The sequence below is a fragment of the Equus quagga genome, chromosome 14, assembly GCF_021613505.1.
Source record: "Equus quagga isolate Etosha38 chromosome 14, UCLA_HA_Equagga_1.0, whole genome shotgun sequence".
In the NCBI taxonomy this organism is placed as follows: Eukaryota; Metazoa; Chordata; class Mammalia; order Perissodactyla; family Equidae; genus Equus; species Equus quagga.
Genome location: NC_060280.1, coordinates 11,429,992 through 11,442,728, shown reverse-complemented (window position 1 = coordinate 11,442,728; position 12,737 = coordinate 11,429,992). Strand labels below are relative to the sequence as shown.

Here is a 12,737-nt window from a genome sequence, read left to right as displayed (position 1 = left end):
TTTTTTTAAAGATTTTATTTTTTTCCTTTTTCTCCCCAAAGCCCCCCAGTACATAGTTGTATATTCTTCGTTGTGGGTCCTTCTAGCTGTGGCATGTGGGACGCCACCTCAGCGTGGTTTGATGAGCAGTGCCATGTCCACGCCCAGGACTCGAACCAACGAAACACTGGGCCGCCTGCAGCAGAGCGCATGAACTTAACCATTCGGCCACGGGGCCAGCCCCTGATTTATTCTTTCCAAATAACCAGCTTTTGGTTTCAGTGATTTTCTGCATTGTTTTCCTTTTTATATTTCATGGATTTCTTCTGTCTTTATTGTTTCCTTCATTCTATGTACTGTGGGTTTAATTTTCTTTCTCTAGATTCTTAGGGTGAAAGCTTAGATCATTTGTTTTAAACTCTTCTCTTTTCCTATTATAAGCATTTAAAGCTAAAACTTGACTCTCAACACTGCTTGGGCTGCGTCCTACACATTTTGTTACATGATGTTTTCATTTTCATTCAGTTCAAAGTATTTTCTAACTTTTCTTTGTTTTCTTCTGTGACCTGTGGGTTATTTAGAAATGTGTTGTTTAGTTTCCAAATATTTCAGAATTTTCCATGTATCCTTTGGTTATTGATTTCTAATTTAATTCCATTGTGGTCAGAGAACATGCTTTGTGTGAGTTCAGTCAACTTAAACTTGTTGAGACTTGTTTTATGGCTCAACATGTCGTCTGTCTTGGTGAGTATTCCATATGCACATGAAAAGAGTATTCTCCTATTGTTGGGTAGAGTTTTATGAAAATGTCAGTTGGATCAAGTTGGTGGATAGTGTTCTTGAAGTCTTCCCTATCCTTTTCTGATTCCTCTCCTTTTCCCTATTCAGTATGGTTTTCTGTTTACTCATTTTATCAGTTACTGAAAGAAAGTTGAAATAGCCAACTATAAATGTGAATCTTTCTATTTTTTTCTCAGTTCCATCAGTTCTTGCTTCATGAATTTTAAAGTTCCTTTTGGGCGCAAACACATTTAAGATCAGTATGTCTTCTTGATGAATTGCCTCTTTAATATTATGAAATGTTCCTCTTCATCTCTGCAAGTATTTCTTGTGCTGATGGCTACTTTTATATTCACATAGCCACTACGTTCCTTATGCTTATTGCTTTTGCATAGCATACGCTTTTCTGTCCTTTTACTTTTAACCCATGTATGTTTTTATATTTAAAGTGGATTTCTTGTGGACAGCATATAGTTGTAGTTTTTGAAAATCCAATCTAACAATCTCTGTCTTTCATTTGTTTTTTATGTTATTTTTTGAATATTTGCATTTAGCATAATAATCAGTTTGGTTAGGTGTAAATATATCATCTTGGATATTTTCCTTTTTCTTCTCTGTTCATTTTTTTTTCTACTTTTCCTGTCTTTTAAAAAAATATTGAGTATCTTTTAAGTATTTTATTTTATCTCTGCTATTGGCTTATCACTTACACGTACCTCTTTACCTTATTTATTTAGAAGTTGCTCTTGGGATAACGTTATCCACTTTAACTTATCACTGGCTACCTGCAAATACTGTTATAGCATCTCTTAAACAGTGTAGCTCCCTTTCTCTGCTATGACCAAGAAATTAATAAATGAGGAAAAGTCTGTTATGTTTACCCATGTAGTTCTGGCCTCTTTATTCCTTTGTACTGATTCAGATTTCCATCTGTTATTATTTTCCTTTAGCCTGAAGAACTTCTTTTCTCATTTCTTGTAGTATAAGTCTGCTGGCAATTTTCCCAGCTTTTGTTTGTCTGAAAAAGTTTATATTTTACCCCCTTTTTTCAAGAACATTTTTGCTGGTGTTTCCATATTTACAGTTTTTTCTTTCGGCTCCTTAAAACTGTTGTTCTTTTGGCTTCCAGCTTGTGCTCACTGATGAGAAGTCTGAGTTCATTTGTGTCTTTGTTGTTTTGAATAATGTTTCTTTTTCCTTATGCTGCTTTTAAGATTATCTCTTTTTTTTGTTTTTTAGTGATTTGGTTATGATATGCCTTGGTGTAAGATTTTGAGGTTTATCCTGCTTGGGTTTGTTGAGCTGTAATTTTCACCAAATTTGGAAGATTTGGGGCTATTGTTTATTCAGGTATTAAAAAATATTTCCTCCTCTCCTGGGACTCCAGTTATACATATTTAACAACTTGATTCATTAGAGGGTATCCTTAGTGTGTGTTTGCCACAACCCCCCAAAGCAGAGGCCTGCTGACCTTCCTACTGTGTCAGTAGCCATGACCTTCCACCTACTGCAAGTAACAAGTCCATTTGTGCCTTCGCAGATGACCTTTGTTTTATGACAAAATATGTATTTGGAATTTTCTAATATTAAGCAGCTAATTCTAGTGACAGAATTAAGATGAAAATCTTCCCTAGGATACACACCTCTAATACTCAAAAAAAATTCTAATTAATAATATAGATATTGTTGATAGTAGCAGATGCTTCATTGTGTAATTGAATGTGACATTAATTCTCTTACTATGCCTGGTCAAATTCTCTTGCTCTTCAGTGCAGGAATCACAGCCATGGCCCCCACCTGCCAGGATTCGGTCGACATGGAGTCTGTGCACATGAAAACAAAGATCTTGCCAAGGCGAGAGAAGCTCTTCCTCTTCTAGAGGACTCTAGTAACTGTGACATTGTCAAGGCTACTCAGTAAGTCTTCCCACGCACTATTTTATGCTCGTGTTCTGCTGAATTGTGAGAAAGTGCGTGCAGTGCACCTGAGCTGTTTGTTACCAGGCTCTCCCACTAGGTTGGGAGCAGCTTCTTTGCAAAAGCCTGTCTTTTTCATCTTTGTAGCCCCAGTGCTTTTGCACAGTTCATGTCTTGTGTTAGGTGCCCAATAAATGTTGAGTGAATGAATGATTTAAAATAACATTAAAACTGGACTCTGAGTTTGAAACACAAATCTGAGTCTTTTAAAATGTACTACAACCTAAATATGTAGATGGGGTGGAAAAATATCACCTCACACATTTATGGATCATCTAAACGTTTATGTACTTATTGAGTACTTTCTATCTACCTGTTGTACTGGGTGCATTAGAAACAAGGCAGTGAAGTAGAAATAGGTTTTCTGACCACTTGAAACTTATGGTGGTTTGTTTTGCTTGCACTAAAAATGGAAGTATGTTTTGAAAGTTTTTCCTAAAGATCTCCGTATGTGAGTATTTGCATTAAGTTATTTCTAACATTTTCATCCTCATGGATCTGGTTGATTATCAACATCCACCCCACTTTTTGCCATTGAACATATTTTAAAATATATTGCCTATCGGATTACATTAATTAGTAATCCATTTTCTTAGTAAGCAAGTATAAATCTGCCCATCACATCTTCTAATCAGAATGAAAGGAACTAATGGTACCACACTAACTTGATGTAATTTCTGTCAAAAGCAAAGATGTTTACTGATTAATTAGCCTGTTTGGCCTTAATGTAGACTAATGTGTTATTAGGTTAGTTAAAAAATAATTGACAATTATTTGAGTATTCTAATTAGTAATTTATCTGAACTCCAGAGGTCCTGGGAACCGCTACTTTGGCTGATGTTATTTGATATTGTTTATATTATTATATGTATGTGAAGAGGAGAGTGTTCTTAAGGTAAATTTTGCTTTAATTAGAATGGAAACATTTAAATGTTTCTCTGCTACCCGTAAAGCTTTCTTATGATAAATGTGAGAAATTAGGCTGCATTTGCAGGGAATCTCAGTAAAAACTCACATTTTTATATCTTTGCTAACATTTCCTTTAGGTCTTAGACTGACTCAAGTGGTTGTGGAAATATGTTTAGATAGTATTTGGGAAGGGCAAAAGAGAGCTAGGATGTGTGTGTATGTTTCCTAAACCACCAAAAATTCTAATTAGTGTCTATTATTATTATATTTCTCAAATAAAGGCAATTTCTTTTCCAGTAAAATGTTGAAGTTGACATTTAAAAGATGGAGGATATACATATATGTATCATAATCAACAATTCGTTCTTTTTAATATTTTCACTTAGGGTTGTCAAACAGATATCTCTAACTTTTAAAAATGCCATAAGTGGGGCTGGCCCGGTGATATAGTGGTTAAGTTCACATGCTCTGCTTTGGTGGCCTGGGGTTTGTGGGTTCAGATCCCAGGTGCAGACCTGCACACTGCTTGTCAAGCCATGCTGTGACAGCGTCCCACATACAAAATAGAGGAAGACTGGCACAGATGTTAGCTCAGGGCTAATCTTCCTCACCAAAAAAATAAAAAATAAATTAAAAATGCCATCAAGACGGACAGACACACAGGCACATGCACATTTTGGTGAGGCAGAGATTATTTAATTTACCAGTGTGGGAAACAGAGGCAGCTCTGCCATTTGGTTTGATTTTGACCCTTGAGGGCCTATTGAAACTTGCACGTCCCTCTAAATAGAAATAACTTTCAAAGAAAGTGCTAAGTGGTCTGTTGGACTTGAGTTTCTATTGAAAAGGAACGTTGCTAATAAATGATTTTAAAAAGTATTGTAGCATTAAAAAGAGGTATTTCTCTCCTGTTTTTCACTCTGATAGTCAGTCAGTAAATCACTCCCTTAAAGAACTCTCGTGTCCGTCCTTCCTTGTCCATTCCTGTTGCCGCTCTTGAGACTCGTCTGTGTTTCTTGCAGGAGCCTCTAAACTGGTCTGTCAGTCTCTGCCTCACTCTCTTCTCATTAGCTTCCGTTCTGCCGCTAAATATGATCTTTCTTAGAACTCAAAGTCTGAGTATTTTTGTCTTTAAAACCCTCAGTGGTTTCCCTTGAACCATAGATAAAGTCTAAACTTTGCAGCACGGCGTGGAAGGCCCGTGGGTCTGCCTGCGGCTTCTGCCTCATCTCTTGCCGTACCTCTCTTCTGCTTTATGCCCCTGCCGTGTTAAGTTGCTCATGTTTCCCTGAACATCCATGCCATTTCACATCTCTTGATTTTTACGCATGCTGTTCCCTCTGCCTAAAATGCTCTCCCTTCAGCCTGGAAAACATAGCTCGTATGTTATACTTCATCTCCTTTAGGAAGGGCTCGTCACTCCTTCCCTTGCAGTACCTGTACCTCGTCCATATTTTAGTGTGGAATTTATCCCATTCCAAGTTTGCTTTCAGTTATCGTGAGGTCATTGCATGGGCTTAGTTTGCTTCGGGGATAGGACTGTAAGTTAGGAACTGACACCGTGTATTCCTGGCACATAGTGGAAAATCAACTGAAATTTATTGAAGGAGGGCAGATGTGACTGTTAAATTTTATTTGAGAAAGTCATGTTCCACTCCAGTTGGCTCTGACCAGTTGGTAAACCAGGTGTACTGTTGTTGTTTGGCTTTACGATAGGTCCTGTTTGTCTATATCTTTGTTAATTATTGTATTCCTGTGTTGGTTGAAAGACAGTTTGGATAAAGACATGGTAAAGCAGGAAATTTTGATATTTGAAATTATTTTAATGGTATCAATTATGCCTCTTTTTTCCCCCTTATTCAAGATACGGGATTTTTGAACGATGTAAAGAGTTGGTAGAAGCGGGATATGATGTCAGGCAACCAGACAAAGAAAATGTGTCACTTCTTCATTGGGCTGCTATTAACAACAGGCTGGATCTCGTAAAGTAAGATGGGATATATGTGGTTAATTAAGTGTGTATTTATAGTTCTAAACCTCTCCTTCATTTGTCTTTTTCTTCAAGTGCAAGTATGAATGTTGAACCATCTGTAATCCTTTATTGTAATGTACACCTGAAACCGTGCCACACACATCGGTTGTCATAGCGTTGAAAATGACCTTGGAAACTCATTGGCCCAAAAAGGAAAATTAAAGATAAAGCCACAGGGGCCAATTATAAAGATAAAGTTTAGGAAATGAAAGTGAACATTTTTTGGAAAGGAAAAGCATGACGTAAACTTTCACAGGATGGAAGAGAAAGTTTCATGTAGTTTGGAAAGAAACATTGAAATATTTTACATTGTGATAATGCCAGGAGGACTAGATGAGTAGGGAAATAATTCAGCCTTTTTGTTTTAAAACTAACTATGGAATACATTTCTAAGTAGGCATGTACTAGATTGTACAGAATATTTCCCCATCATAAAGCACTACTGCCTACCCATTGTTTTTGTTTGTTTCTTTATTTTATACCTTAGCATATAATATATATGTGTGTATCTGAATGTGTATATATTTTGTATTATACATATTTAAAATCCTCGGTTTAAGAAAATAAAAATATACTAAAGTTTAAAATATCCTAACACATTTTACTCACAGGCAAAACTCCTTTTCTGTGGAAATAAACTGGCATATTGTTTAAACAGAATATGATGTATGAAGCACAACTTGGAAATAATGAGACTAATTCCTGTAAACCACAGAAGAAAATAAATCTCTTTACCTCATAGATTCATTTTATACGGTGCATCACATCTGTGCTCCCAAAATAGAGAGCAAAACACGAAATGTCTAACTTTTCTGAAAGGATTTTGAATTAATTTTTTACTACTTACTTTTAGAATTCATTCCCACATGGTAATTCTAATTTTAAACTGTTAACAGTGGCATGATTTGACCTTTCTTCTTGCAAGTTAAATAGAATATTTGTGTGTTATCTACACCTGTTGAACACAAACCGTTTCGAGAACGCTGTGGTTAGAACATGGGCAGTGGTTGTCGCGAGTGTGGTATCTGAGTTACCGAATACCCCTGACAGCAGGTGTAATTACTTACACGCTAAGAATTGTTTCATATGTTTGACACTGTGGTGTGAATCTTTCTGTAGATTTGAAGGTTATTGTTATCATTTCTGTTTTCCAACACATTTGTTCCTAAGAAAAATTAATGTCTTTCTCAGTATGGATTTCGAGTTTTAGGTCTTATTCTTGTCTATGTCTGCTTTTAACAGGTTTTATATTTCAAAAGGCGCCGTGGTGGATCAGCTGGGTGGAGACTTAAATTCAACTCCTCTTCACTGGGCTGTCAGGTAAAGGTTTCTTTAGAACTGAAATTGCTGTTCACAATCAGAAGTGACTTGAGTTCGTTTTCTGAACATTATCGACCAACACTTTCTAACAGAATTTTCTGCAATTATGGAAACATTCCCTTCTGTGCTGTCCAATATGGTAGCCACTAGTCACATGTGAAATGTGCATTGTGAAGTGCGGCTGGTCCAACTAAGGAATTGAATTTTTAATTTTACTTCATTTTAACCAGTTTAAATTTAAATAGCCATGTGTGTCTAGCGGCCACCACATTGGAAATTGCAGTTGTAGATAATTTGAAAGGTTTTCTTTTCCTTTTTTCCCTTAATTCAAAAAAAATGACAGTTTGAAGAGTTTCCAGAGTTGTTTTTTGTGTTCAGTTTAGGGCTCCACTATAACGCTCAAACTCACATATGTGTGTTATACTTTCTTTTTTATAATCAGATAAATATCGTTTATATTTGGCCCCATGGATAAAAGTGATAGTTCGGTGAACTGTAAACTCAGCCAGTTCTTTTCTCCGGTGGGTACTAACCATCTGCAGCTGAGGTTAATGAGTACTTTTTCGTCTTCTATTTTATCTCTACTCTCTGTGCTTAGTGGGGTTGACAGGAACCTGAAACTGAAGTGAAGGATTGTTCATTTAAGGCAAGGAATTGAATCTTTTCTCCGTAGCCAAGAGTTTTGAAGAATCTAGGGCAAATTCATCCCCTTTGAGCTACTGAGGTAACAGTGCTTTACATGGAAAATGAACCATATTCAAGTATAAAAATAGGTAGTTCCTAGGAATAATCTTCTCACGGCATACCTGCAGTCTATAAATATGCTACTTTCGCATATCTGACTCATGATTATTTTTTGTTTTTAAAATAGCAGCAGTGAAGTCTGAGTGGTTTCAGAGTTTTCAGTTTTAGCATTAGTCATGCTGGGGGTGCACCATAAGGTTTCAGCGAGATTGGGAGGTTGACTGTATCACCTGCACTCAGGGACTGCCCAGAGAGTTCTAAGTTTGGAGCATCTCAGTAAAAGTTGTGTAGACAATCTTCTAGTGTTTTAAAAATTTCACTGTTAGGAAATATTCCTTATATCTAATCAAAATCCCTCATGTGTTAGGGATATCAGTTTCTCCTGGACGTTTTTCTTTTTCTGCATGCTACAGAATACAGTATAATTTTTATCCTCTGTTTACAGACAAGGGCATTTACCTATGGTCATATTATTACTACAGTATGGCGCAGACCCCACTCTCATTGATGGAGAGGGATTCAGCTGCATCCACCTGGCAGTATTATTTCAGCACATGCCCATCATAGCATATCTCATCTCTAAAGGACAGGTATGTTTTGAAATCCATCTTCAACTCCAGGTATGGTAAATCTGAGGAGATTGGGAAGGGGGTTAGTCGTAGTCTGTCCTCATTTTTAAAGTATATCCAGATATTCAAGTGTTAGCCTCAGTAAGTCTAGCTATTGAATACTGCTTTTCCAACTTCCTTGGAGCAAAAGAGACAGGTCGTTTAGCTCAGTAACATATAATAGATGTTTCTGAAACTTGTAAGCCTGTAATAGTTTTCCTTATGATCCTAGTAATTTGCAGGGTTTTTTAAAAATGTGACTTCACAGCCCGTATTTTTCTTCTGGTTGGAGGTAGAAATAGTAGTCAGATTGCTAAATTAACCCATCGTTTGCTTTCATTATTTGAGTCCAAATGGGGAACCAATTTGAATGTATGCTTCTTATTGTTCTCTAAAATAATTCCACGAAAAATGACTTGCCTTAAGAGGCATCCATTTATGACACAGGTTAAATTACGGGTTATTGGCAGTGGGAGTTTCACTGCCTGGGATGTGCTTTCTGATAGCAGAGTAGTTTATGTATCAGCAGACTCGCCTGTAACACGTGTGGACACATGTTTGCACAAATGCTGTTGGAATGATTGTACTCTCTTTAAATAAGCACTTTCTCTCACACTTAGCCAACTGAGGTAGAATAATTATAACCTCCTGGGTCTCCTTTTGGAAAGATTTATGGGGAGGAGGTCCTTTCTGCTGTTCTTTGGGCTCCTTCCCAAGGCCATAGGAGTCTTTAGTAATTGAAGCTCGCTCTTTGGGTTGTACACCTTAGTGTACACCTCAAACCTGGACCCATTTTATTAAAAGGAGCATATCCTCGTGGAGATATGATTTCCTTTCTTTTTCTATATTCTAGAAAATAGAATTTTTCATGTTATAATATTTGAAAGATGATATGATAAGTCCAAAAATACAATGAGTTGTCTCAAAAGATAAAGAGTTTACCATTATGGAAGAGTTTAAGTAGAGACCGAGTGACTGTAAGATATCAATATGAATTAATGTGTCAGTTAGGGTCTGAGCTAGATGACTGCTAAGGTCTCTACAATTTTAGTTAATGGTCATCATCAGTGTTTTTCTCTTTCCCTTAGCTCTCTTCCATTCACATCATCAACGCTTTAAATCATATATTCAGATTTTCCCTTTAAAAATATTTTGTAGAAATCAGTGAATTTTTACCCTATGGATGCGAAGCAGAACATTTTGTTATTCAAATGATCTTTGAACACTTCTTGTGGTCACAATGGTTCTGTTGAATGTATTAAAGAGATACTTCTGTTAAGAGAGGATAGAGAATTTTAACTGTGTTCACAGTTGTGCTGGTATATTCTTCTTTTTGAACAGAGTGTGAATATGACAGATTTAAATGGGCAGACACCTCTAATGTTAGCGGCTCACAAAGTACTTGGGTGAGTTTAATTGAATTGCCTCATTCTGATTCTTGTTTCTGACAGTTTCTTTTCCATGGATATAATTTTAAGTATCTCAGTCTATGTGAGATGACACTGCATTCTAAAGAAGAAAATGGGATTTTCCACCCTGTGACTGTGATATGAACTTTTAATGTACTTGTAGTTATAAAAGCACCATTGAAGTAAATTTTCTGTTTTCTGATAGCTTTAGGGGAAAGTTTGAAAGCTACTAATAAGAAAAAATTTCCTTAGAGGACAGATAGAGATTCCATAGCATGTACTTGTTAACATGACTTACATTTCTTAGTTTACATTTTAAAAAATGGCTACATGTTTAAATGTCCTCATAATTTGAAATCTAGCTGATAAATCTGGTTTCTGGAAAACAGTAAATTTTGGTTCTCTGACGTTATTGACTGGTCTGAAAATATTAATGTAACTGATCTATAAAAAGAGGCTGTTTATATGTTCACATCAGGTACTTACATATTTAAGTTTTTCCGTGTATTTATTTTATAAACACGTGATTAATGACGCCATATAGTCCACCATCTAGTCTTCTGTTCAAACGCGTGCTCCAGGTTTCCCTTTACAGGTTGTCTCCAGGGCTGTACTTAATTTCTGATTCCGCTTTCGCTTATGACTCTTCTCCAGCGAACTGAGTTAATTCTAATGCCATTTCCTCTTTGTTCGTGGAGTGGTGGGGCTGGGGTAGAATTTTGTTAAACATTTATCGTCTTCACTGATAACTCTGAAGTCAGATCCAGTGTTTAAAGATCTTGATAGAATAAGTAAAGTAGGATATTGTTTTGTTAAAAGAGTCTCTTGAGTAGTCATGAAGGTAGGGAAAGTGTTGGTGGTAAAGTAAAAGTATTTGATTGAATTCTGTCTTCCAGTCTAATTCTAGGATGCACAAATATTTTAGGACGTTATTAACACCTGACTTATTTAATAATTGGTTAGAAGGAGGAATGAAGTTAGTTTTTAGTTTATCTCCTCACATATAATGTTGTACATTTAGTCTTTAAATAGATAAATAACATATCATTTAATATTGGCCAAAGTTAAACTTACATTTTAAAAAAATGTTAGCCAATAGAAGAACAAGATGAAAGTAAAAAGTTTGGAAAACAAAAACTACTATTCCACCATTATGTTGATGTTAAAATAATCATCTATAGAACAGACTGTCACTTTTCTTTTTTTTTTTTTTGGTTTCTCCTCTTAGCACAAGGAATAAAAGTCTACGCAAAGAAGTTTCTTGGTTGTTCAGAATACATAATGATTGGTTAACTGATACATTAGCTTAAAAGAGTCATCATTTGCATTTATCCTTCAAATCGTCGTCTCTGTTAATGCCCCTTGGTATTTTGTTGTTTTGAGACAGGCCAGAACCAACTGGATTTCTTTTAAAGTTTAATCCTTCTCTCAGCGTGGTCGATAAAATACACCAAAACACTCCGCTCCACTGGGCCATTGCAGCAGGCAACGTGAATGCAGTCGATAAACTTTTGGAAGCTGGTTCTAGCCTGGATGTCCGAAATGTTAAGGTATGACCAGGTATTGATCTCCTTTGTTATGTCTTCAGTTAGAAGATGGGGGAATTAACAGAAAGATAAGCAATACATGTCTTCGGTTACCACAGGGTGGATATGAACCATAATAGCTGGCTACCCTCGGAATAAATGTGTTGAGTCTATGATTTTGGTGAGTTTGTATCAAATGTTTAACACTTACAATAGAATGGAAATATAATTGAACTTTTTATTCTTTCTTTTTTTTTTTAAAGGGAGAAACACCTCTTGATATGGCTTTACAAAACAAAAATCGGCTCATTATCCACATGCTAAAAACGGAAGCCAAAATGAGAGCCAACAAAAATTTCAGACTTTGGAGGTGGCTGCAGAAATGCGAGGTATTTTCATATGGGGCCTGTTCTTTGGGCTATAGGAGCTTTTTGTTTGTTTATTTTGTCGTTTAAGGCATCGGGGAAACCAAGAGGTTGGCTTCGTACTGCATTACGTCTGCTGATTGTGTCTTTTCCATGCATCCCACGACCTACAGTTGGACATTTCGCACTTTCATTGGCAATTTATTGTTGGTCCTCAGCCACACGGCTCTAAAACTACATGTTGCTTTGTGAATATCATGGCATACCTCCTCGTTTGTTTAGTGAATGAATTGAAACACAAATGGTTTAGATTCTTGGAGAAGCAAAAAGAAAAATACTTTGTTGCAAGGAATTTGATGGAAGCTTTTCTTAAAGAGCTTGTTCCTTACTGATTTTTTTTTTCAATAAGAAAATACATTCAGAATTTTTTGTTAGAATCAGGAGGAGTTAGACTTTCAAGGCGACAGTGTTGCAAACTTCAGGCATATGATGTCACTTCATAAAATAAAAAACATTTGGAATTTGAGAGATGAAACCCACATTTTACTCAGTTTTTAACTTGGTCTTCTGAGTGGTATTCTTCTATACTTAAAAGTGAACTGAGCGATAGAAAAAGTTAGGAAGTTTAGCCTGTTCTCATGAATGGCTAACAAAATCTAAGTCGTAATAGTGAATATAATTCAAATTGTTAAAATGGGCTATTGAATTGATTCCACTATTTTTAGTGTTTTCAGATATGATGGATAGTATCATCTTATCTAAAAATAGTTAGTAATTGTACTTTCAGAATGATTCTGAATTAACAGGCGCCAGATTTCCATGCAGAGGGTCATCATGGGTACTCCACCTGTTTTAAATTTAGGTATGTGGAGGGAGAGAGGAGGAGGCAACAGTTACTTGGCAGTCCCCTCTGCCAGCTGCCCTGCTTCTCCCCAGCCCCTTCTTGGCAGAGTGCCCCAGGGTTTTGTCCTTGGACCTCTTTTCTGTCTATTCATTCCCTTGGTGATTTCATGTACTTCCATGGCTTTAAATGCCATCTTTATGTTGACAACTCCCAAATTTATCTCTAATTCAGACCTTTCCACACTT

General features: G+C 36.3%; 1 protein-coding gene across 2 annotated transcripts in view; it reads left to right on the top strand.

The window, feature by feature from the left end:
* Window positions 1-12,737, top strand: part of ZDHHC13 (zinc finger DHHC-type palmitoyltransferase 13) — a 46,645-nt gene that overhangs the window by 9,673 nt on the left and 24,235 nt on the right. Inside the window, exons 2-8 of one of the 2 annotated variants that reach the window (XM_046685214.1) lie at window positions 2,530-2,675; window positions 5,509-5,631; window positions 6,919-6,996; window positions 8,186-8,330; window positions 9,690-9,754; window positions 11,145-11,307; window positions 11,547-11,672. In XM_046685214.1, the coding sequence (XP_046541170.1) occupies window positions 2,530-2,675; window positions 5,509-5,631; window positions 6,919-6,996; window positions 8,186-8,330; window positions 9,690-9,754; window positions 11,145-11,307; window positions 11,547-11,672 (846 nt within the window). The remainder of the gene's footprint in view (window positions 1-2,529; window positions 2,676-5,508; window positions 5,632-6,918; window positions 6,997-8,185; window positions 8,331-9,689; window positions 9,755-11,144; window positions 11,308-11,546; window positions 11,673-12,737) is intronic. The other variant, XM_046685215.1, reaches the window with a different exon arrangement.